This window comes from Falco naumanni, chromosome 8 (genome assembly GCF_017639655.2).
Source record: "Falco naumanni isolate bFalNau1 chromosome 8, bFalNau1.pat, whole genome shotgun sequence".
Lineage (NCBI taxonomy): Eukaryota > Metazoa > Chordata > Aves > Falconiformes > Falconidae > Falco > Falco naumanni.
This window is the reverse complement of record NC_054061.1, coordinates 36,308,459-36,333,732: the sequence shown is the minus strand read 5'-3', so window position 1 is coordinate 36,333,732 and position 25,274 is coordinate 36,308,459. Positions and strand designations below refer to the sequence as shown.

At 48.1% G+C, this 25,274-nt stretch overlaps 1 protein-coding gene across 9 annotated transcripts in view; it reads left to right on the top strand.

Moving 5' to 3' along the window:
• Positions 1–1,419: 1,419 nt before the first annotated feature.
• MRAS (muscle RAS oncogene homolog) overlaps positions 1,420–25,274 on the top strand; it is a 41,256-nt gene continuing 17,401 nt past the window's right edge. For 2 of the 9 annotated variants that reach the window (XM_040603982.1, XM_040603990.1), the window contains exons 1-2: positions 1,495–1,902; positions 23,984–24,194. In XM_040603982.1, the coding sequence (XP_040459916.1) occupies positions 24,002–24,194 (193 nt within the window). In that variant the 5' untranslated portion in view covers positions 1,495–1,902; positions 23,984–24,001. The other 7 variants (XM_040603986.1, XM_040603985.1, XM_040603984.1 and 4 more) reach the window with 7 other exon arrangements.

Genomic DNA, 25,274 nt, shown 5'->3' with positions numbered 1-25,274 from the left:
TGAGCCAGCCCCGCCAGGCATGCTGTGGCCACTTGCAGTGGGTCTGCTCCCTCTCACCTCCTCCACGCTGCTGGACCAATGTGGATTTTGAGGCAAAAGACTCATGTATCTTGTTCGTAAAATGGCAGCGTGCACCTCTCCACCTCTTACCTATGTGGGAAAGGCAGCAGAGAGGCGCTCTCTCATCCTGTGCAGGCCACAGCATGGTACCAGGCTGCCTTGGGTAGACGTTTTCAGGGAGTACTGGGCTGTGCTGCAGTGCTGATTTGGCACAGAGGGGGATCTGGGGCTGTTCACATCTCCATAGGAGCCAGTTTGAGGCATATAGGTGTGCTTTGCAAACCAGCAGGGAGGTGGGCCCTGACCCAGCCAGGTAAATGAGCAGGTGCCTGAATGCAGCCCCCTGAGATGCTCATGGTGCTTGGCACATGCCTGAGCACCATGCAGGGTTGTGCCCAAGATGCTCCTGTGGTAGGACACAGGGCACTGCCAGACCAAGTGGTCCTTGCTAGCATGGATTATTGCCTGCCCCCCTGCGTGGGCAGCGTGCGTAAGGGAACGAGGGCAGGCACAGCAGCAGGATTCTGCACCCCTCAGCTGCAAGGGGAAGGTGTGAGGGTGGCAAAGGGGTGAGATGCAAAGTGCTGCTTTAGTTCCATCTCCCAGCGCCAAGGGTACAAAGGCGAGGCAGGAGGAGTGACCACTGCCCGTGTGTTCCCTTAAGTCTCAGCTCGGGTGAGCCCTGTTGTCTTAAGCACAAACTCTGCTATTGCGATAAAAGTTCATAGGGCTTCCTCGTATTTCCTATGAGTGCGGTAGCTGGTTCTTAATGGCAGTGTGTGCCGTGTTCACGTGGCACGAACGGCGGCCGCCTAACCCCGTGCCCTCCAGCCGCTGCCGGTCCAGCCGGCAGGGACGCGGGCGTTGACCCTCCTCCTCCTCCTCGGTCCCGGCGGCCGCACGGACCCCTGGGCCCGCAGGGTCGCTCCGCTCGCTCTCGGCCCCAGCCCCCGGGCCGCGGGGTACCGGCCGGGGAGCGGCGAGGCACCGCCCGCCCGAGAGGCTTTAAGGTGCCGCCGCCCGCGCCCGCCGCGGTCCACCTTAACGCGGCGGCGGCGGACGGGCCCATTGCCGCGCCGGGGGTCGGCGGCCCCGGGCCCCCCGGGAGCCGCGCTGCCTCCCCGCGCCCGCCGGGGAGCGGCACCACAGCGAGTCAAAAGTGAGAAAAGCGTCGCCGTCACCGAGCCGCAGGTGATGGCGGGTCCCCGCCGCCGCCGTGAAAACCCCTCCGGCGGCGCCCGGCCCGGCCCCCGGCGGCGGGGCCGGGCTATTTATAGCAGCCGCCGCGGCGATATAAGGGCTGGCCGGGTGCGGGCTCCCCTGCCGCGGCCGCCGGGGCGGGAGCGGGCGGGGGGCCGGCGGCGCTGCCCGGCCGCGGGCGCCTCTCGGCGGGCATGGGCGGGCGCTGAGGGCGCGGCCCCGGGTGAGCGGGGCTCGGGGACGGGGCTGGGAGGACGCGGGCCTGGGTGGCGCTTTCAGCAGGGGCGGGGGGAGCCCCCCCCCCCCCCAATAAACCGCACTTTTTGCCGCCGCTCCCCCGCCAGGCGAGGGGCGCGGGGTCGCGCGGCCGGCAGTTGGGCGCTGCACGCGCGGAGAGCCCGCGGGCGCGGCGGGGGCACGGTGACATCCCCGGTAACGGCGGGGCCCCCCCGCCTCTCTTCCCCCGGTAACGCCCGCTGAAATGCGGCGCCCCGCTCTGGCATGACCCCCCCCGGCGGGAGGAGCGCGCCCCGGGCACCGCCGCCTTCCCGGGCCGGAGCTCGCTGTCGGGAAGAAAGGGCTGTCGCCGACTGTCGCCGCGGAGCCGCCGCTCTCAGCCACGCCGGACGCCGGCTCGGGACGGTACGGTGGCTTTGTGTCGCGGGGGGCTCTCGGGATCCCGGGGGGTCCCTCCCTCCTTCCCTGCGGAAAGCTCGGAAAATGGAACATGTGTGGCACGGCGGAGCGCTGTGGGATGCGTGCCCGCTGGGTGCGCGCTGGGCGAGGGGCGCGCTCCGGGGCGCGCCGGGTGGCGAGAGGTCTGGGGGAGTTGGGGTTTGTTGGCGTTTTGTTCTGCCTGGGGTACCCACCCCACCCCCCGATTCAGAGCCGCTCTAATCTTTTATTTTCCTACCCTTTGCATGTTTTCTGTCTTGCAAGATTTCCTATCTTGTATTAAAACTGTTCTTCGACCACTAAGTACTTTGTGAAAGCTTCCAGATTCGTGTGTTTGAGTTATTTGCTAGACTTTTAGAAAAAGATGTAGATGCTATCTTGAATTACAAAGAGGCAAGGAGAGGAGGAGGTACTTTCTTTCCCCCCCCTTGTACTTTTTTTCTGCTTTAAGAGCTGAACCGCAGCTGAAAGACAAGGACATTTCAGCTTTGTGCTTGGGATTGCTGGGGATTAGAAAGAAAACTTGTAACGTTGGTTTGTTTTGTTTTGTTTTTTAAAAAAAAGGGCTCAAGAGCCCTAGAAGCAGTGTTTAGAAAACCCTGCTTCCCAGAGAAACAGAGCCACGCTGGCTGCGAGTTGAGGAGCAAGTTAAGAGTTGGACCTGGGGTGGACCAGTCTCAGCATCCTGTGCTTGGCTGCTCTAGCAAACCTCCCTGTCGAGCTGCTCACTTCGTACAACAAATCGGGACTTTACGCCGTGGCAGTTCGGAGTAGGGGTTGGGGTTTTGTCAGGAGAGCAAAGCGTACGGTGGAGTCCTGCCCCCCTCTCCTCCAGCATAGGCAGCTGCAGCCCTTCTGCACCCATCAGCTGGGACTTTTCTGCATTAGTTGCCTAACGTTCTGAAAGTGTGAAAATCTAAACCGCCAACTCCTTAGGTATCTTAAGTCATCTCAGTTTGGATTTTGGTGGCAGGCTGCAAGGGATGCTATTGACTGGAAACATTCTATTTATGTCTTACCTGGAAATTTTTGTTTATCCAGTACTTGATACTAAGAACAAGCACACCAACCTTATAGTCATACCTGGATACAGATACACTTCTGGATTTTCGCTATGAAATTACCCAGTTAGCTCAGGCCCCCTCTGCATGAGAGAGATGCATTTCAAAGGCCTAAAACTGCATGGGTCAGGTGTCACTAATTTTCTTTAGGAAAGGTGCTTGTCTGTTGCTCTGAATCTGTTAGGGGCATTGTAAAAACAGGGTCTATTAATCAGGAGGAGATCAGAGAGAGAACAAGGGTGTGGCAAGGAAATTATGAAGTAATAGGTTTTTAAAACCTGCCTCTCGATAGCATAGCTTTGGACTGCCTAGTAGAGGTAGGATTTCTTTCTACATACTTGAGTGTGAAATACAAAGCTGGCAGTATCTCTTTAGAAATAATAGTGCATATAGAAAAATAGGTGTTCTTTATGTTATAGTTCTGCATCCATTTGTTTGACTTCCTTTGATTTTGCTCCTCCATTCCAGGAGATATCACATATGATATGAGTGTGTAGCCCGAACTACAGAGGGCCAAACACCCCGGCAGCATGACTCCTGAACCACAGCAGCTGCACCAGGTTTGGAGCTGGCCCAGCATCTTTTTTCAGAAATGATGTGAAAGGCAGTTTCTATTTATTGAAATTTTTGGTGGGTGTTTTCACAAGCTTAAAATTTTTTGCGGAGGAACTAAGAATTACAGAAACAAAGCTTGCCTTCTTCATGGGGGGTAGTGTTTGGTATGTGTTGTGTTGGGTGTCTTTTTTTTTTTATTAAACTGGGACTGAGGCTAACAAAAGGGAAGAATAAAACTGTATCATCTCTTGGTTAGAGGGGACTTCTTTCCTTTTTTGGAATTTTTTTTTTTGCGTAGGGGGAGAGATGGCATTTGGGGACTGGAAGGAGGAAGGCGAGTCCTGTACATGAGCTGATGTTGTCATTGGCAAAGTAGTACATGAGGGCAACGCACGGACAAGTGAATACAGGAGAAATTAATGAGATGAATCATTATCATTGACATCGTGCTATGGTTCCTTAGAGCTCTTCAACTGCGGACAGAAGCGGTGTCCTGTACCTGAGACCTGCGCAGCCCTTCGGCTCACACCACATGCTGCCGGTAGTGTTTTGCTGTTAAGACCATCAGGGCAGAAGCTCTTCTCCCTTCTGCTCTTAATTCTAGAGGGCTGCTTGAAGAAAGCTGTTTGGCTTCATTCATTTCTTCCATTTTTATCTTCTGTCTTTGGGTGTGAAATATTTCTTGTGGCTGGATTCAAGCCAAGAGCCTCTACGTATCGCCCACAGTTGCCAAGCCTGGCATCCCTGCTGACCTGCAGGGTAGAGGGAGGTGAGTCAATTCATTAGGATGAATCAGTCTGCCCTATGAAGGTTTTAGGCTCCAGACTTCAACTGGAACAGTCTTAATTTGGTTTTGCCTGGTTTGTTTGCTCTGCGCAGCTCCAGCCGCACTGTCACTCCCGGTGGCTCCTTGCTCAGCCTTTGCAGCCTGCGTGGGGCCTCTGGTGCGGCGTGGTGCCCCTGCGTGTGGGAGCTGCCCTCGCCTCGGTATTGTAACTTCTCCATGACTCTGTATCCCTTTTACCTCTCTTACCTGCAGAGGTAGAGGCAGGAGGGATTGCATCTCAGCAGGGGAACGTGCAGCCCTCAACGCAGAGCGTACTCCAGACTCTAGAGGTGGAGAATATTAACATGAACCCACAGGAACGAAGAAGGGAGCATTTTTGTATGGTGGTGGTGTTTGCGTAAGCTTTTACTGTCATAAGTAGATGAGGGTTGGGGGGATAGATTTAATACGGAAAATATGGAATTAATTTCCAGGCTTCCAAGACAGTACTATAGATGGGGCTGAAGAAGAAATGTGGTGTTAAAAGATAAGGAAATGTGCCTTGAAAGTGGCCTTTCAAAGATCAACTTTATTATTCTTGGTGTCTGAGGCACCCAGTTTTAATGAAGTATAAAGCAGAAGGGGTTGGGAGGATTTTGGTCCAAGTGAAAACAGAATGAGCGTGGGACTGGCAGATGGGAGGAACGTTAGCCTAGTCCTTGGTGGAGTTACTGCTTCTTTCTCCTGTTGTTGCCTACAGAAGGACTTGACAGAAGATATTTGGTGGGGAGGGGAGTGCAGCCTTCCTGTTCTGCTTGAATGTCACTGGCTCTTTTTCTCCATGGGGAAACAGAGGTCCAGCACTCCAGTCCGTCACATCCTGAGTGTTTGTATCCAGTGTAAATCTAAAGCAAGTCCATCAACTTCAATAACATCTGCGATAAGCTACAATTGGCTTTTTCTGGACAGAGAGGAAAAATGAACGCTGTAACTTCAGGTGCTGAATTTTTTGGCGTACTCATTTTTTTGAGATTTATGACTCTTATTCTCCATTTGAGAATGCAGTGGAGCAATTGCTGATCCGTCCATGCATGTATATGTGAGAAAATGTCAGCGGAGGAGTAATAAGTGTGGAAGTCTTGCACAGAGATATGGCAAACCGGCCATCTGTTTTCAGATGATGAAATAATTATACAAAAATATGTCTTCTGAAATAATGATTGAGGGAAGAGGTGGGGGAAGGGTTGGGGGAGGTTAATGATATTTCTAAGTAGTTTTCTGTACTTTATGATACTTATCCCGATATAAAATTATCCTGATAATTTTACTGCTTCAGACACTAGTTCCTCAGTAAGTGGTGATTCGTGTGGCGCAGGCATACAGGTTTTGTCAGAGAGACTAGTCCAGTGGCTGGAGCTAGCTGAACAGATGGAAAACCTGCTCCAAGTTACTTTCTGTCACAAGACTGCCCAAAGGCAGGGAGGCTAAGGTCAGCAGCTCTTATGGATAACCATAACTGTGAATCTGCCTCTCACTGAGCCCACTTTTCTTCTTTCTAAAATGGGGTAGTAGAAGCTTCTTCATTGTGGGGTGTGTTGGGAGCGTAAATATAGCAAATGCTGAGATACTTCAGAAGGCATCTAAGTATTTGAGATACTCTGGGGTTGGATTCCCCTTCCTGCTGCTTCTCTTCCACCCAGAACTGACCAGCAGAATTGCTTAATGCTTCTACAACTGAGGGTTTTTTTTAATTAATTTTTGGCTATATTTTGTTTGCCTTAGAACTTTTTTGCCATTGATGGGCTTGAGATTAAAGTCCTGAACTACTTTCTTTTGCTTTCTTCTACTACAAGTATAAAGCTGCTTATCCTTCTCCCAGATAACATAATGCTTGCCTTGCCTTCTCTTTCAGAAGGTCTGCTTCTGGAAGGACTGTTGTACAAATATATAACTTTATGCAGTGTAATAAAAATGGTTTATTCTTTTTTCATCCCTCACAGCCCTCCACTACCTAAGCCTTCTTTGTTGCTGCAAATTCCACGGTTTTATACAAAGCCTCTTTTTTGAATGTACAACAGTTCTCGCTCCTGTACTAACTTGCTAAACCTACCTGAAATGGGCACTTCATTTTGGGGAGGGGAAAATATGTGTATTTTCCTCAAGGCGAGGAAATGCCCACACATGGTTTTCTGATTTCTGCTCTCTCTGGTTATTGCCAACTCCTGACTGCATCTGCCTAGTTCTTGGGCTGGAGATGAGTGTCACTGAGGAATTCCTGGGGACTGTTTGGCACTGAGTGGTGATTTGTAAGGATCAAACATGGTGGGCCAGATGACTGGTTTATGTAGTGGCTGCTGTTAGTCCACTGAAGACCAAACAGCTGCTCCAAGTTTCCGTCATCTCGAGTGAAAGCAAGTACAACTGCACCAGCTTGCAGCCAGTTTACAATAAGCCTGTTCCCTGGGCTGTGAGTTAACCTTGCAAAGTGTCTCCTGGGGTCAGGTCTGTTACTCTTGTATGTGAAAATAAGTCTTGGTGTGCTTTCTGATTTACTGGAGTGTAAATAAAGCAAGAAGGTCTTTCACTTACAGGCTCACTCATCAGCATATATTAGTAACGCTCATCAGCTTCTGACTGGAACTTTGATGGCATAATTACTGTAAAAGGGTAACATATTCAAAACTACCTGTGTGACTTTGGGAGTTAGATTCCTAAGAGTCTTAGTCATTATTTTAAACAGGAATCGGCTTTTTAAGACACACATACTCCTGGAAGTTTTAAGAAAAGGCTTCTGTTATCATGTCTTTTAAATGACAGGTTTTAGGATGAACATGGCAGCTCTGCCACTCTGCTCATCTCTGATATTAAATAAGGAGGTTGAAGAAACAATTATAAAAATACTGTGGAAAATAGATTATCAGAGGTAATCTTGGTAGAGAGGTCCATGATGTAAAGGCTACTCTTGAGTCACCTGACAGCAGGATGGATGTGAGTGTGTACTTTCATCTGTGTCTTCAGGACATCTGGGAGGATGACTGTTGTCTCAGCCATCACCATAGACAGAGCAAAACATACATTTCTCCAGATGCAATTTGGTGCACTGAATTCAAACAACTTGTGACTGGAACAGTTCGAGTCACCAGCGCGAACGTGGTTATCGGAAGAAACAGATAAACTAAGAAAACAGTCTTGCGTACTCTAGTGTTTATGTTTGTGTAGGTAAGACTTCAATTTGCTATCAGTCTTGGGTCCCTTTTTGAGCAGTGATGGATTAGTGTTGGTACTTGTGCAATTTTTAAAGCATTCCTGTAACACTTGTAATGCAAAATTATTTATTTTGCAGCATGACTGTGAGATAGGGACCTACTATTTATCTTGCTTGTACAGCTGGGGAACTGGAGTATTCAGTAGAGCTAAACACAGCACACAGGATCACACAGGGAAGTGTGAAGCAGGACAGGCAGGAAGGTGCTGAAACTGGTTCTCAATTCCTGTGAAAACCATCAAGCTCTGATCCGTGTTCTGCCTTCCTATCAGGTTCCTCCTCAGTGCTTCTGAGGCAGCTTGGGACATTTCCTTGGCTAGACAAGGTGGGATTTGGCTTTTCTAAGGAGGAAAGATCAAGCCTGGTTATGGAGGGAGGAAGATGATGTATGTCTGAGGGAAGATGGGGAACGGGGAGCATTCCTCAGCTAAAGGTGCCACCACCACTTCTTCAGCAAGCCTGGCTTCCCCCGTGCTGGCATAGGCTGCCTCACAGCTATTGAAACTCCATTCTGCTGGGCAAATCCCTGTTCTTCCTGTGTCCGGAGCCAGCTCTGCTCTTTTTAATAAAGTTGATATGAGTGGCTGGGTTGATGATGAAGCCTTCTGTCCAGCTGCTGGCTCCACATCTGCTGCCGCCGTGCTGTGTCCCTGTGCTGCCTGGGCTCCCTGAGGGAGATCTGCCCTCGCTCCGTCCTGGCCTTGTGAGGGGCACCGGTGTTTTGGTTTTGGGGGAGGAAGCTGTTGCAAAGCCTGCAGGAGGAATTTTTTGTTTTGGTTGCATGGTGAACAGTAACAATACATGTTTTATTGCTCAGAACATATCCACATTTATATGATGCTATATTTAAAAAGGAGAAAAAATGAGTCATGAGGAGCTATGCTAATGCTAAGTATTTATGTCTATCTCTTGTGAGGCTGAAGGCAGCGGGAGTTAAGAAACGCTCTTGTGAAGTGTCGAGAGGATTTACGGATCAAACTAAAGCCCACTGAAGTCAGCTGTAAGTCATGCTGTGCCTCGCTTGGGGCCCATATCACGTACCTTGTGCTGGTTACAGGGAAATTCTTTTCTTGAAAAACCTGGAAGCGCTCAGTGCTGTTGGCTTCCCTGGGCTTGGGCAGGAGCTCGCAGAGCTGTGGGCTGGAGCAGAGGTCTTACCTTCTCAGTGGTTACTGCTCCTTCACTGGAAGGTCACACCTGGGTCGTGGCCAGGGCAGGGATGTCCCTGTCCCTCTCAGGCCATGCCTGCAGCATCACACAGCAGGTACCCACATCCTGAGCGGGAGCAGGCAGAGTCTGGGCATGGCCACTTCTGCCTGCACAAGAGCTGTAGTCCCAAGGAGATGCAGGGTTGGGGTCCGCTGCAGTACAAGCTGCCAGAGCTCTCCTGTCAGAGCCTGCTAGGGACACGGGGGTGCCAGGGTTTGATACTTCCACTTACAGCGTGTCTTGACACTAATTCAGTTGGCTTGCACTTAATTGTGAAGTGCAAGTGTGGTGTGTGTTTGTTTTATTTAAAAGTTCCTTAATGAAATAGTGTTTATTTGAGAGTGCCAATGAATTAAGCTTTCCAAATGTCTGCCCACCAGTATGGCTCTGTTCCAGTCACAGGTGGAGAAGGGATTGGAACTGGGATTCCATTACTGGGTGGGCCAAGAACAGAGGATAGAGATAGACTTGCTGTGAACAAACTCAGACAGCATGATGTGCGCAGAAAATACGGATTTGGTAACCGCAAGATGCTCTGCAGCTCCTCTGTTTTGCCCACTTATTTGAGAGGGGTGTTCGAAGTGAGCAGAAATAATTACTGAAGTGAAATCTTCAGGTTTATTGGGTGTTTTGTTTTGTTGTTGGTTTGGTGTATTTTTTTGATTTGGGGTTGGGTTTTTTTTTTTGAGAATTGGTCATATCAGTATGAAAATGAGCATGTTTAAGCTTCCTTCAATATATTTTTGTGGGGTACACTGGCAAACAAAAGGCTGTAATAGTATAAGGCTGGTTTGGGTCTGTGGAAACAAATAATTGCTCATCTTGCAAATGTAAGACTGGTTGAAAAGCTTTTGAATAGGAATCTGTTATTTGCACTTTGCTGGAAGCAAAAAGCCTAATGGTGAGTCTGATACACAACAGCTGGAATAAAGACCCACCCAATTCAAGTTAAAAGGATGTTAATGGACATTGGTGTAGCGGGAATCCCACTCATTTTTTTCTTGAACTGGCCTTCCCGCTTAAAGAGCTACTAAAATAATCCACTGCATCATGTCTCCAGGTACCTGGTCACTCCAAAAAAGCATTTAGAGGATTTTCTTCTGTGGGTTTGTGAGCCTGTGATACAAGCTCTTTATCAGTTGGTTGTGACACAGAAAGACTCCAAAAAGATAATAAATGACAAAAAGTAACACGATGCAGATGGAATTTAATCTTTCAGGCACATCCAGACATTGTTATCGAGTCTGTCATCTGTACTTAACATACCCAGATAGCTCTTGAGTGGTCTGCATAGACAGCTGGCAATTTAGTGGAGATTGTGATCTTCAGAAAATATGTCGCTTATGCCTTGTGTAACACTTGGTGTGGAAGTATTAGTGCCACCAAACTAAGTACAAGATTTGCCGGGTGGGCAGATACATCTGTCAAATAGGACTCTTCGGGAAGAAGTTACTCGGTACCCAGCATTCAGTCCCAGAAAGAGTCATGAAGGGCATTGACAGAGCTTGTGCTCTGGGGTGATCAGCTGGGGAGATCACTGGAGGAATCCCTTTGGCTTATTAGGGCTCACTGCTGAGCTGTAGTTGCAGACTGGAGGTTAGTTTGATGGCTGCTGGCATTTGGGGGGGGACAAGAGCGCCCGGCTAACCTCAGAGGAGATGTGCCCCAGTGCTCTGGGAATCCCCTAAGCTCTTGTGAATTGTTTTTGTGAAACAACAGTGCAAAGTCAAATATTGCTATCATAGCTCTCAGAGGAGTGTGTGATCTTGCTGTTAAGGTACCTGCCTAGCCACAATCCTACATCTGATATAACCATCCTTGGAGAACAGGGCAGGTGTCACCTGAGCCCATCCTATGCTTGTCCTGCTTTGCTTCCCCCTGAGGAGACCTTGGTGGTAGCTGCTGAAGGATTGTAACTCTGGATTAAAAGTCCAAAGGTTATGATGAGCCTTAGCAATAAGGTGAACTTGAATGATACTTGCAGCTCTTCCCTCAGAAAATATTTTGTAGCTCAAAGGGCAGAGTACTGGGAGAGAGACTTTTCTGTTTCCTCCGTGTGCTGTGGATGCTTTCAGATTTTGTCTGCAAACGTGTAAAATAGCAGGCATAGGGAGCTGCGCAGACTAGTTGTTTTTCTTGAGGTTTGGTCTGGTCTGAAGAGATGCTGAATGCTCAGTTAAGATGCGCTGCTGAGCATTGTTTCCTCTGCGCATTCTGCAAAATGGCTCCATGCAGCACAGAGATGCTGATAAGATGCCGCATCACCCCTGTCCTGTGAGCAGCAAGTGTTATGTTACGGGAGATTTACCTGTGGAGTATTAAGTCCTTCTCTAAAAGTCTGACTTGGACTGAACGCCTGCAGAGCATGGGAAGTCTTTCATGTCAATCAGCAAAGTTAGCTAAGGGAATATATAATTTCTTACTCTTTTTTTGCAACGTAGCAAGTCTGTTTAATTAAGCATCTGGGATTTGAATTATTAAATAACGGAACAGTTTCAGTCTACTTTTCTGTTGTACAGATCTTCAACAACCCTTTTTTATTCCTCCAGCAACCCTTTTTTGTTCCTTGGATTTTTAAATTATAAGCTTCAGAAACTCTTCGAGCCTCAGGAGGATGGCTTACTGGATCCGGGAGTGCAAAGAAATACAACTCTTATTCTAAGGTCTCCTGAGCACAGCAAGTCACTCCCTGTTGTTTACATACCAGCCTCGCAAGAATATGGGAATAAATGTTAGGTTGTTGAAGCAAAGCAGAAAAATAGTGTTTTCAGGCGTATCCCACGTTGAAGCGTCTGCTTGGTTTTGTGCAGCGTAAGAATAAATCTTTTTGCTGCACAAAACACGGGGAGCAGTTCTCTGGTTTGGAGGTCAGATTGTCTCATCTGGTTTGGGGTAAAAAAAAAAAAAAAAAGAGAAAAATAATGGTAGTTGCAGTTCTTGTAGGCTTGGGAAGGCTCACAAAGAGATGGATGGGTCTAGCTGAGAGGTGGGAAGGGGCAAAGATGAGTTGTCAAAGCCAAAGTGGTGAAGGCTGGAGGTGGTGGAGACCTGCTTCCTTCAGGGCAGCAAACGCGGAGCTGGGGAGGGGAGGGAGTGCTTTTGCTAGTGTCCATGGTGGGGACAGAGGTGCAGGCAGCCCTGGGCAGGGTGTCCTCGTGGGCAGAAGGAGGTGAGGGACTTGCTGACAAAGCCACTTGGCCCCAAGAAGTTCCTGAAATGCCTCCCAACCTCGGGAGTGCTCCAGCTCTCCAAGCCCTCCTGACCCAAGGCTAATGTGCTCTTGCTTCTGTTTGAGACCGGTGCACTTCAAAAGCCTTGTCGAGTGGAGGGGTGGGTGGACATGGTGGGTGGAGCTGATGACCCAAAATATCATTTCCCCTTCCTAGGGCTGGGCGTATACCAAACTTGTGTCTCTGTGTGGTAAAAGAATATGAACCAAAAGTGCTGAGAGATGCAGTGGTTAAATTGAAACATGCTGTGGCAGGATGAAAGTAATCTTGTCCCTTACCAACCCTTAATGCTTGGGGCTTTTTTTTTTTTTTTTTCTTCTTCAAGTGGCTGCAATCCATGCCATCTCTATCTGTGGTTTTAATAGAAAGATTTTTATATCCAGAAACATGTCAGGACACCAGGGTAAACCATCCCATGCTGTGTTATAGCTTATAAGGTCAAGATAAAACATAAGGGTATCTACAGTTGTCGTTCATACTTTATTTTTGCAGTGCCCTTGAATGTACTGAAGCATATGAAAGACCCCTGTGTGGATTGAATGTCCCTTAGGGAGAACCCAGCAGTACAAAGAAGCACCAGATCCATATTTCTTGCTCTCTCTGTGTCTGGTATGTAAAATATGATGCAAATGAGTTACCTGAGCTGCCAAGACTAAGGCTAACATCTCTTTGCTTAAAAAAAATTTGTTTAAAAACAATGGCACTATATAGGCATAGGAATGGCATATGGGATCTACCATGAGGTCAGAGCAACATAACACTGCATCCCACTATTTTTGAAAAAAGACCTTGATGTCTTTACTCCATTGTGACTTTGCAGCAGGATAACTGTACTTCACGGCTGTGTGGCAGATGGAAGTTAAAAACGGATATTCCTGGGCTCTGATGGCAGAACCTAAACATTCCTATGAAACTTCCTAGCCAAGGTCTCAAAGGGATTGAAAGTCAGGAGAATCTGAGCAAGGAAACCTGTTCAAACAGGAGAGCAGAGTAATTGAACCAAAATGATGCTCTGGAAGAGCTAAGCAATGACCAGGATTTTTTGAAAGTAGCTTTTGATTGGACTGCCATAATCTAGACTCAGAAACTTTATCCAGTTACTTTGCTTTGTTCAGTTCATGTGTGGTCTTACCTGTGAAATGACCTTTCCCATTGCCCAGGTAAGGCAGAAGTCCTGTACACTTGTGGGAGCCAGCGTTCTGTACCACTGCAGGTACACCTACATGTAGTACCGCTCACATTTAAGGAAAAATGAGTACATCCAGCCACAGTAAATTATGAGCAATGTGGTGATACCAGTGTTTAACCAGTATGTTACCCTCCTGTCCCATCAACGGTCCTTAGCCACCCCTTCGCCTGTACTGAGTGGTGTGTTTGCTGACTGTGTTGCTGTGGGGAGGGAGTAGTGGGTCAGCACTGGCTAGGCCAGCACATCTGCTCATCCCTCTGGAACGGCATCCCTTCAGGGAATGTGACTGCACAGTTTCTGGAAATCTGTTAGTACCAGCCTGATACGACGGAAGCCATCACCTTTGGTGAGACTGTGGAAGACTGACTTACATAATGAGTATAACCATGTGTGATGTGTTTCTCCCATGGGAATGCTAAAACCAGTTTATAGGGCAAAAGCAGAAGATGTTATTGTTTGGTGTGTGTAAAAGATGTTTTGTGGTAATGGTAGTGGAGGGTGTGCCTCTCGCTTTTCCTTTAACTGGGGAGAGACTGCTGTTGCTTTTAATTTTTGCCTTTTTGGTTTTTTTCCCCACAGGGCAATTTATTTTTGAGGGGGTTTATCTTTTCATGAAATTGTGAGTGAATTTCTGATGTGATTGCACAGAGGCAGTGGTGGTTGGAGCCCTGCTGTTGCCTTGTTCGTTGGAGGTGCTTCACAAGAGTGCAAAACTCTTTTGAGGTATGATTTCCCATAGCATGCTAATCGAGTGAAGTGCTGTAGACTTGCTTGCTGGCACTGTTTAAATCCATAATGCAGCACCACCTGCCAAACCATGGGACATAACGGAAGTGTTAACGAATGTACATATATACCCTCTGACGCAGCTGCAAGCTGAATGACTTAGAAGTTGAGGCAGAGGGTTTAGACTGAGCATAGGAGGAACCAGGCTTAAGGTATCCTGATATGTGCTGAAACTGAGGGGTAGAAGGGGTGACTACAGGGGTCTAAAGTTGGGTCACCTGATCCATAGGGTGCTTTCAAAGATATGCTGATTTTCAGCTGCTGCTCTGATACATGGAGTCGTCTACTTGTGACACCTGAAAAGAAACTTGAGCATTCAACAGCAAAGTGCAGGTACTGAGCAGCACCAGGTGGGACCCTGGTACCTGTTTTCTGGAGGGGTGTCCTCGCAAGATGCTTCTCTCCGGTGCTGGCAGGGTGAATATGCTTGACAGGAGGGAGAACTTCTGTCATGCGTGGATAAACTCTTCCTCAAGGGTGGTTTGGCCAGTTGCCCACTGGTCTGAGTGTCAAGGTGTGCATTTGCCACCAGGAGGACTTGCCCAGACAAGCAAGGAACAGGAGGAGGACAGCAGGGAGGGAGCTCACAGCTGAGGACGTTTCCAAAGAGAAAGGCTGAGAAGAAGTGCCAGGGCTGGCCTGGCACTTGACCAGGGTGCTGGTGGTATCTGTGCACCCTGTCCTCCAGCAGGTTCGTGGAGAAGCTGTGGCTTCGTGGTGCTGTGTGTCACCACATGTAGGGCAGAGGAGGGGGCTGCGCAGCCACCCCCATACCTAGCCCCGGGCTCTGCACACACTCCTCTTTCGGACAAGCTTGTCAGATTTGCCAAGTACGGAGTTGCATCCCCAGCATGTTGTACGTAAATAAGAGGCTCATGCTCTTGGCAGACACCGTGACAAGCCTGGAAAAAATGACTGTAATGGGTCCTGGACCAGTGATGAGATCTTGGAGTCTTCCAAGTGACAGGGTAATGACATGGACCTGGAAATGCCTGGAAAATAGCCTTCCACATGGTTCTGGGATTTAGAGTCAAGAAATTCTACCTAAAATCTGCCAAGTGCCTATTTTGGTAAACATGCGAGACGACTGTTCCTTCATCTTCTGAAGTCCACGCTGGTGCAGCTTTACTAAGCTCCAGTGTCATGGACTAGCATGCTCTGTGCTCGTCTGTACCTGTAAATGAGTATTAAATGGGTTGTGGGGAACCAGGAGGACTGTCCTTGACCCGGGAGCCTGGGAAAGCTGACAGAGCATGCTACAAGCCTGCCTGGTGTCCTGAGGTGTCCTGAAACATCTGGGCTGCCCTGTAGCTTACAGGTAATTCCAGGGGACACTGTGATGCAAAAGGGAACAGGTAATCTGCCTGTTTTTCCATAGAATATGGACAATAGTCTTTTTGCCTAGAAAGGGCATAGTCATGAGTACTTTTGGAGAAGGTTTGCAGTAGAGCACAGGTTTTGGAAATAGCCTGGACAACCCCACTCTTCTCACCTTCCTCCCTCTGCCCCAAAGGAGGGAGCATCAGCTTGGGACTTGATAGGATTCACCTATCCCCTTGTAGAAATGCTACTACCAGGGACCATCACAGCCTTCAGCTTTTTACTGCTGTCTGAAAATATGCAAAATATATTTGCCAGGAGGGAAGGGAATCTTTAAAAAGCCATTTACGTCCCAGAAGACATCTGGTAGCAACACTGGAGATGTAGAAAACATTAAATACCAAATTGAGCCTGATTGGAAGACAAACTGGGAGCCAAATGCGTTGATAGATTTGCAGGAAGGTGACTGGAATGAGATGGCCACGTACCCTTTCTATCCATAAACAGTCTCCAAACCATCCTTAGGTGCCATGAAGACTGTGCGTTGGCTCAGTCATGCCTGCCCTGCACACAGCGTGGTGTCCTTAAGCCTGCAGCACAACAAGCCATCAAGGAGCTGGGTGGAGAGGTGGGTGCACCCCTTCTTTTGGCAGGGGGATGCGGGGCTGAGTGAAGGTAGGGTGGAGCCGTAAGGATAGTTCATGCTGGGCAGTTCTTGGAGCTGCTTGGGATTCCCCCACAGCTCTGTGCTGCAGTGCATGAATTCGTTGCGTGGACTGCTTCTGCCTGCCCAGGGTGATGCTGGCTGAAGCCAGGAGGGCTGTGCTGTGCACATCTGGCTGCATCACCAGCAGCAGGGCCACATGCAGGCGGCAGAGCATCTGGCTGCAAATGGAGCACTGGTGCAGCATTGGGCTGTTGCTTCGGAAACCTTACTGAGCAGCGTAAGAGCAGCAAAGCCACCCAGGGCAGTGGATTTGGGGTCTTTTTATTGGCGTGTCAGCAGGCTGGGATGTGTGGGAGGGAAGCTGCCCATTTCCAGGGATTGTGCGAGCAGGAAGGGCAGCTATTGGAATTCGAAGCTGCTTCCTCCACTGTAAATTTGTTCTTGTTGTGTTATCTCTGGTTGGGCAGGGCAGGGGAACATCTTGGCTATCAGATTTTTTGCTACAGTATGTTTAAGTCAGCTTCACTGGTTCCATGATAACATAGGAGAGGTATTCCTGGCCTCACTAGCCAAGAATTTTCAAGAGTAATACAGGAATCTGTCATCCTCGGTGTCTCGTGAGAGCTTTGGAAATAAATGAGTAAGGAAAGGGATGGTGGGTTTAAACACACGAGAAATGATGGGCTGGCTTTCTCAGGTCCCAGTTACTGTGCAGGGATGCTCTCATGTCATGTCTTGGCAAAAGGCTTGGATCAGCCTCCAGTGGACTCCCCTAAACTGGAAACTATGCAGTTTTAGTCAAGGTCTGAGACGTACAGCAATGGATCTCATGTAGCTGCTTTTTGGTCTCATAGCTGAATGCTACAAAACTGGTAGCAGCAGTGCTGTAACTCTGCAGATGACCCAAATCTGACTCAAGTGTTGTTTTTAATTAAAATAATAATAATCTGGCTTCTGCATCTGACTGTTGGCTTGTCAGAGTGACAAGAATCTTCTTACGTATTTTGAAAAGGGCACTACATCACCAAGAGAGATTAATGGAGTTGCTGTGGGAGGTGGAGGAGTAGTTGGGGGAGGGAAGCAGAGTTCGTTTTGGATGGCATTTGTCAATATGATTGACGCATGCTGTGCTGCATTTACATACAGATCAGGACGTGGACAAGCACGTGCTTCCAAGTGAATACAAGTGAGCCCCCGTGCCCAGCCTGGCCACAGGAAAGCTGCCACTCAGTGCTGCAGCAACGGCTCCTTCTTACTGCTTAGGGTTTCGCAGCAGGGGGGGAGGGGGGGCCGCCTACCACCTAAGCAATTTCCAGTGACGTGGCTTTTTATTATTATTATTTGTTCAGACTATAATTCCATGTTTCCTGAAATAACTACCAAGTATTCATCAGGCAGCTACTGCCTTTAGCTGCCTTTTGTGTGAATCTCAAGTGCTTCATTACTCCCCCGGTGCGTTTTCTTTCTCTTACAGTAAATCCGAGCAGCATCTGTGTGGTGGGGGAGGCGATGCGATCTTGGGTTGAAAAGGAGAAAAGGTTTGGCTGGCACAGGAAACCAGCGAGGAATTCAGGGAGTGCAGCCCTTGGGGTACAGCATCTTTCTGCCCTAGAGGAGAATTCACGTCACCGCTTCCAGGACCCACAGCTACATCCTCCAAATTCAAAACCCAACCAGTTGCAGCTCTTTATTGCTGGATTTTATTATAAAATTATAAAATTGAGGATTTTATTTTTAAACAGCAGTTGGTTTATGACTTCTTTTTTTTCTCCTCTTTAGTAGCAATCTGATAGTGCTTTGATCACTGCTCCAGAAGGAAATGCCTGTAATTTCCTGTGCAGGTCTTGCCAGGTGCTGGGCTCCATCAGATCTCCTGGAAGCTGATGGGAGTTGAGAGCGCTCTCACCTGGCAGGATCCTCCTTAATGGAAAACCTCAGAGAGCTGAAATTACACTTGGGTTTCGAGCAACTTAATGCCAATGCTACGAAGGGTGTAAGGCTCTGACTTCCCACATGACAGATCTCTTCCATGCTGACTTTCCACTGAAGACTTGCTCAGAGTCCAGCTTTTGCTCGGTGCATCCTTTCTGAGGCGTTGACCAGGCAGGAAACCTGGCTAAGAGTCAATCATCTTTATTTAATAATAATTGGCGGTGGTTGTTCATACACCTGTGGGTCCTTTGGCTCTTGAGGGTTTGGGACACCATCATGCCTACTTGAGGGAGCACTCCCTGAAGTTCATTCGGTCCTGATCAGCATGACTCAAGGGATGCAGCTGCCTCCAAAAAGGGCATGTCCTGTGTTTCAAGGATTGCCAGTAGCTCCCAGTCCGAGGGATTGCCTGCAACACATGAGGCTGAACTATTTTTGTACCTGGCGAACGTCTCTGGGTGTGTCGTGGTGGTTGTGTGGCTGCAGCCAGCAGTCTGCAAGAGGAACAGAGAGGGAAGTGTTCAGATCTGCAAGAGTTTCAGCCCTGGAGGCATTGCATGGAGCTGCTAATGCCTGCAAAGTGGCCGGGTAAAAGGGCGTAACAGAGTGAGCTGTGGCAAGGGAAAGAGTTATTAATTGTAACTGTGGGAGTAGTTGGCAGCCTCAGTGGCTGATAGTCTTCCTCAGCCTCAGGTGAGGGTGTCTTCAGGTGTGCAGAGCTCTGACAGGGCATGTGTGAAGAGCTATCCATGGACCAAGGCAAGCCGATAATAGAAAAGTTCCCTTGGCCATGGGCTGATGGAGTTGCTCAGCACACATATGTGTACCTGAGTACGGGCTAAACCTCAGCCTATTGCTCCAGCGGCACAGGCTCCCTAAAGCTGTCCGGTTTGGAGAGCTGCAGCAGAGGAGAAGGGAGCTGGTGATTCCCACGCAGACCCTGCTGCAGCTTTTTCTTGAGGTTTCATAACAGAATTATGCAGTTTGTGTCGTGTGTTGCCATGGAGACTGTAAATCACTGTCATGCTGGGCTTCTCTGTCAGGGAGCCAGTGTCTTTAATTGCACGAACCTCCGGCAAATCCAGGGCTTGGTTCTGAGCTCGTTTACCTGCTGTAATGGCTTTGCCCGGGGAGCTCTGCCTCCAGAAGAGCAGAGTGGAATCAGGGATAGCAGTGCTCACTCATCTGTATTGAACATCTGGGGTCAATTTTATTATTGTTATATGTGGCCACACCTCTGCTCAGCTGAACAGAAAGTATAATGATTTACAAAAGCTTAGATCTGTCCCACTTGCATTCAGGGCAAGATTTGCAATGAGGGTGGGGATTAGAGGCCCTACCCACATGTGGTGGTGACCAATTGGGGCTTGGTGGCCCAGTCACACAAACTAAGCTGAATTTCTCAGTCTTTGGTGGTTTTGTAGTACTTTGTTGTTCCAGGGGGATAGCTCGGCCCTTCCATTCCATCCCCATGTTCAGACAGGTACACGGGGTTTTATGCAGTTTGCCTCCATACAAAATCATCTTTACAGAGGAGTCTTAGCCTCAGCAACACTCTTGGGTCAGTGTTTCTCTTTTCCTTGCCCTCTACCCCAGGAGTAGCCACATTTCTGACTGTCTCAGCTTTACTGGCTTGTGCTGTCAGGACACTGGTCTTGCCGGTGCATATGAAGAAAAGATGGTGGTGTAAACCAGCCTCCTTCCCATGACGTAACCAGAGTCCTGACAGCATTTGTCAGCACAGGGTATGGATCCTTCTCTTGGCTTCTTCAAAATAAACAACTATATAAATTGTAAGGTGATTAGCATCAGAGCTTATTAGTGTATTACCACATGCTGCTTTGTATTCAGACAATAGATAAAAGTGTCTGTGCTTCATTTTTCTCAGTCAGATCTACAGCAAACACGCTTATTCTTGCTCCCATCTGAGGAGGACTGTGTCAGTGCTCTTGCCAAAAACACAGGAAAATCAGCCCGAGCCTTGTGCACTTGCCCGTAGCAACGTAACGAGCCAGCACAGAAGTTCTGTACACCTTTGGGAGTGTTTAATATTTTCCAGGTGGTGACATGTGTTGTTTTTAAGGTTTGATTTATTGGCTGGTTTAGATGATAATCTTGTCAAGGTATGAGCTGTCTACTTGCTTTGGTTATTGGGGCAGGTGGAGGTGTAGAGGTACTTGGCTTTTGGAGGGTTTGCGTTATGTACCTACATGTTGGGAACACAGGACCTGCCATCTCAGTAGAAGGAGGATTGTTTCCATGAGCTGTAGAAACAGCCCTGCAGAAACATCTAAACTTGCTGCTGCCTTTTGACACTCAATAGAAGTTTTCATCTATTCATCCTAGCATCACCTAAAATACAGGGGTTTGTGCTCAACAAACCAGCCTACAGTTCTTGATTTTTTTTTTTTAAAACTATTTTTTTTTCAGTTCAGTCCTTGCATTTTTTTCCAGGCTACGCAATACCCAGTCTGGTAGCTTAGATGTACAGTATGACCAGAATTCTAGAAACAATGGGAAGCAAATGCCCCAATTCAACCCATAAGTGTTTTGGGCAGAGTCACAGTTTGTACAATGGGCTAAATATTATCCTAGTACTTTGGGGAGAGTTGCATGCAAGATAAGCTTGAGGCTTCGTAGGAGCAAGTTAAAGGGGCTGGTACAAAATGTCAATGAAAATGTAATGCTTGTCTGCTGAGCAGTAGCTTGTGGTTTTGTGATGAGGTCAAAAATCATGCACAAATGGAGTATGGTTTTTGCATCTGCAGCCTGTCCCCCTCGGTGTCAGTAACAATCGGTCTTTCATACCGCCTGGCCGGAGCCACTCTGCTGTGTAAAGAAGGACGGGGTGAAGTCTTGGCCACAGGCAAAGCAAAAAATTCTCATTAGTTGTGTTGGAGGGCAGGATTTTAGCCAGGGTCTCTGTCCTAAATTGCCTCTGAGGATTTTCTGACCTAAGCAGGGTTACGCAGAAGGAAAACTTGGTCTTCCAAGCAAAAATGACAAATTTAGTTGAAATTTATGGGTTTCTGTGCAGGCAAGCATGCTGCTTGTTGATGTATGATCTTGTAAATGTGAAAAAGTTGCTTACTCTCCCAAATTTGGGCTAAGAAACTTTTCCTTGGGATTCTGGTGAGGAACTGCTCTAAGAATGGTTGAGACCTCAGCTGGTGCTTGGTCTCCTTTTCCCCATCCAGCAGCTGTTGCTTGCAGTGGAAATTCTTGCTGTTCTCAAGAATTTCCTCCAAAGATAGTTTAGAAATGAGCAGAGTCGATGGTGTTTCTCTTTGCCATGAATATTTTAGCTTGTCTCAACTCGGACAAGAAGGCTTTGCAGTTCTTCCCTGCCTCAGCGTTCTCACTTCTGTGATCACCCTCTCTCTCTCCCTCCTATGGGATTTTCTTTTTAGAGAAGAAACGAAGACAGTTCATATACATTTGGTTGGTGTCCAGTACACAACCTTAATTAGGGGTCAAGGTACTCAACCTGCACAACATACAGATTACGCATATGGGAAGTTACTCCTGTGTTTGCAGAAGTCCCTCAGGTGCAAGCTGTACCTTGTCATTGTGCATAATGTGGGGGGGAGCATGGAGGAGAGGGGATTCCCTCATCTAGAAAATGGATGGTTTTTCTCTTTTGGCATTGAGCTGTGACTGTAGGTGGGAAGGTAACTTCTGGAGTTGTGTCCCACTGGCACTATCTGGATTATGCTGTGGTGATCAGAAGCAAGAATTATCAAGGAAACCTTGTTCTCATGCCTACCTTGTGGACAGAAAAAGCATGGGGTGAATCAGTCAACTTTCATCGTCTTGATACTGTCTTTGGGCATTGCTGTGTTTTGAGTGGTGCTCTCACAGCATGCCTCAGGTCACCTGCTAACACTGAATGTTTTCACGGGTTGCCTTTTAGATTATGGCTCAATTTCCACTGCTGCTTTGGCCTGAGGCTGCTTTTCACACAATTAAAACTTAAATGTGGACGTTCACAACCGGTTTTATGTTGTCTCCTTTCACGCACTTGCCCACATGCAGGGGAAGGTGGGTGTGTAGTGGGGGAAGAAGCTGGTTAGCAGAGCTGTGAAACGGCTGTGAAAAGCCCTTGCTCAAGTGACAGGTCTCCAGTGCACAGTAAGGAACATGGGCCCCCCACGCGCACCAGGTCAAAAGTGCCTGTTGTGGTTCAATGATTTTGATTAAACTGAAATAGTGATTTGGGAGAAAGGGACTAGAGAAACCAGAAACTGAAGCTCGAAGTCAGGTATTTTCTTCAATGTGAAGCCAGACAATTAGGGGGTTACGTTCGTGTTTTGAAAAACAGTCCAAGCTGCCTTTCGGGCCTCTTCAGAAACGCAGAAATGAAGTGTTTTGTTTGGAAAATATGAACAATGAAAGATTTTCTGGAACAATGTTGGTTTGGGGTTTTTTCTATACTATAGGCTGAAATGAAGTTACGTTAGTTGGCAGCTCGACTTGCAGTGTGCGTGCAGCAGCTGGGCAGCCGTGGCTCCTGAGCACCACCTGGGCCAGCTGCGGCACTGAGCACATCGGCCTTGCTCGGTGCTTTCTGAGAACAAAAAAGTTAAAAGTCCTCTTCTTCACAGAGAAAAAATCCCTATGGTTATCAGGAAATCCTCCAAAACCTTGGCGGGGGGGGGGGGAGGGAGCGCGTAGTGGGGATACAGATGCTGACAGTTTGTGGAGGTTGCCTCAGAGCAGTCCTTGTGCCCCTCGGTGCTGACCCCAGCCAGCACCTGCAGCACCAAGAGCAGGAGCAGGACCGGAATGGATGGGAGCAGGTGCCTGCACAAAGTGTCACCGCAGCTGCTCTCGTGCTCGATGGTTTGCGTCAAAAAAACCAATACCAAGGAAATCAACACCCCTCTTAAGCCTCATCATTAGGATGGATTATTTTATTTTTTTTTAAACTGTAAAACCTCCCCAAAAATGCAATGGTCATTCAAACCTGGGAGATGGCCGCCCATTTCCCATGTGACTTGCATAAGCATCACTGCTGCTGTGGGCAGGTGGAGGGCACTGCCCTCCATAGAATCATTTATGTTGGGAAAAAACTTTAAGATCTTCAAGTCCAACCGCTAACATAGCATAGGCACAAAACCACTTGCCTGGCTTCTTAAATAAGCAGCCGCTGCTGTTGAGTGTTGAAATGGGCCGTTCAGCAATGGCTGCCTCTTCTCCTTTCTCAACACGTGTGCAGTTGCCCAGTTGCAGCCGGTGAATTTTTTTAAGAGTCAGTTCCTCCGCAGCTCGCCGAGAGGAGGGGAGCGGTGTGACAGCGCTGTGGGGGAAGCTGCTCGCCTGGCTCTCCGCGCTGTGTCATAGCCACAGAAACCAGCCTTCCTGCCACCACGGGGCTGGAGGTGTCTTTTTTTTAAAAAAAAAAAAAAAGAAAAAAGGCGAAACAAAAACCACCTGTTGTTCCTGGCCTGCTGCCTTCTTGGTTTTATTTCTCAAACATGAAAATGAGGGAGAAGCAAGCAGCTAAGTGCATTTTTGTCTGCTGGCAGGGCCAGGACTGGATCTCTAACTCTGGTTTCATCCCTCACTGCCCCTTCTGCCTGCAGATCTGGCCCCAGGATGTAACGTACCAGTTCATGTTTGCTGTACGGCTGGTTGAGCAGCGCAGAACAGCACAGCTCCAGTTTATTAATGAGGTTTGCTCGCTGGCAACTGGAAGTTACCCGGAGCTTGGCAGCTGTGCTGAGCCAGGGTGATTTTTGGCATGGCCGCGTGGGCCCAGCCCCTGTAGGAAAAGTGTGCGGATGATACAAGTTTTGCACATGCGTTTGGTGGCAATTAGTGATCCTTGTAGCTGAGGCAGGAGTAAACAAGCACAGCAGTGGGGTTGTCTGCACTTCTAAGTGATGGCTCTGAGTTGCAGTAGAGCTGCTGGGGAGGTTAGGTGCTGCTGCTCCTGTCCAAAAGAACTTTGGATGTCCGTACTGCCTTCATCCTCACTTCCCAGGCAGCAGGTAAAAGCTGCCCTGTGCATGTTGCCCTCTTTTTGTTGCTAACGAGTGATCGGAGATGATCTCTTTCTCCAGCAGATTTAGCACACTGGAAGCATGGCTACAAGTGCCGTTCCCAGCGAAAACCTCCCCACGTACAAGCTGGTGGTGGTTGGAGACGGTGGCGTGGGGAAGAGCGCTCTCACCATTCAGTTTTTCCAGAAGATTTTTGTGCCAGACTATGACCCAACTATTGAAGACTCCTATCTGAAGCACACAGAAATAGATGGGCAATGGGCAATTCTTGATGGTAAGCAAGCTACTCTCGTTGTTTCTCTTCCTTCTAGCTAAGCATAAGAGCAAATTGACTTCAATGCCTCCCACAGCCTGTTGTGCCCTTGTGTCCATCCTGCTCTCCTGTGAGCTGCCAGGAATTTGAATGCAAACTGGCCTGTGAGCTGCGGTGCATGGTTTGCAGCTGATCTTCAGCAAAGCTTCTGCTTCCAGTTGCAGTGGTTCCAGTTCTGCACAGAAGTGTTTCTTGAAGTGTTTCTTGCAGGAGGGTGAAAACCTATAGATCATCATAGATAACTGGGGTAGGCTTCTATGAAGCTGAATTATAGCACTGTGAGGTGACTGTTGCTAATGATACTTCGTTGTGGTTAGGCTCATCCCCTGGGAAATAACAGTGAGTGGGTAACTGGATGAGGGTTATAACCAGAAAGAACATTTAATCAAAGCTGTCATCCACTGACAGTGAAAAATTATAACACCTCTTAACTCCCATCATTCAGGCATGATGTTTTCATATCTAGTTACCTGTTTCATTTAAATACAGGTAGGGTACCAGCCTGGGGAGCTGCTATAACCGATACCTTTCACTTCTTTGAAGAAAAACCGCTTTTTAAAAAAAAAACAAAACACCTACCCACAAACAAAGAAAAAACCCAAGAAACACCCCCTAAACAAAAACAAAACCAAAAAACCCAACCCCCCAAAAAAAACAAAACTAAAAAATCTTGATTCTGCAGGTGAGGACAAAGCCCTGTATTACCTAAAGCTACAGCTTAATAGTTTGTGCTGCAAGGGACAGACTAGCCACAGCTATAAGGGGAATCTCGATGTTAAATGTTTGGCTTTATACAATAATTAGTTAGTATTTAAAAGCAAGCAATTATTTTGTGCCTTAATTACCCAAGTGCATGTATGTGGCCACTAACACAACTGAACTAAATTTAACCTCACTTGTGTTGAGTTCCTACCTCTGCCCTCTTGTCATGAAGGTGCTGAAGATCTTTGGTGTCTCTGTGTATGTGCCATTGGTGTGGGGACAGAAAACCAGGGGATTTGCATGAGTGGTGGAATGTGGAGGCTGGTGGGTGTTTGCTGT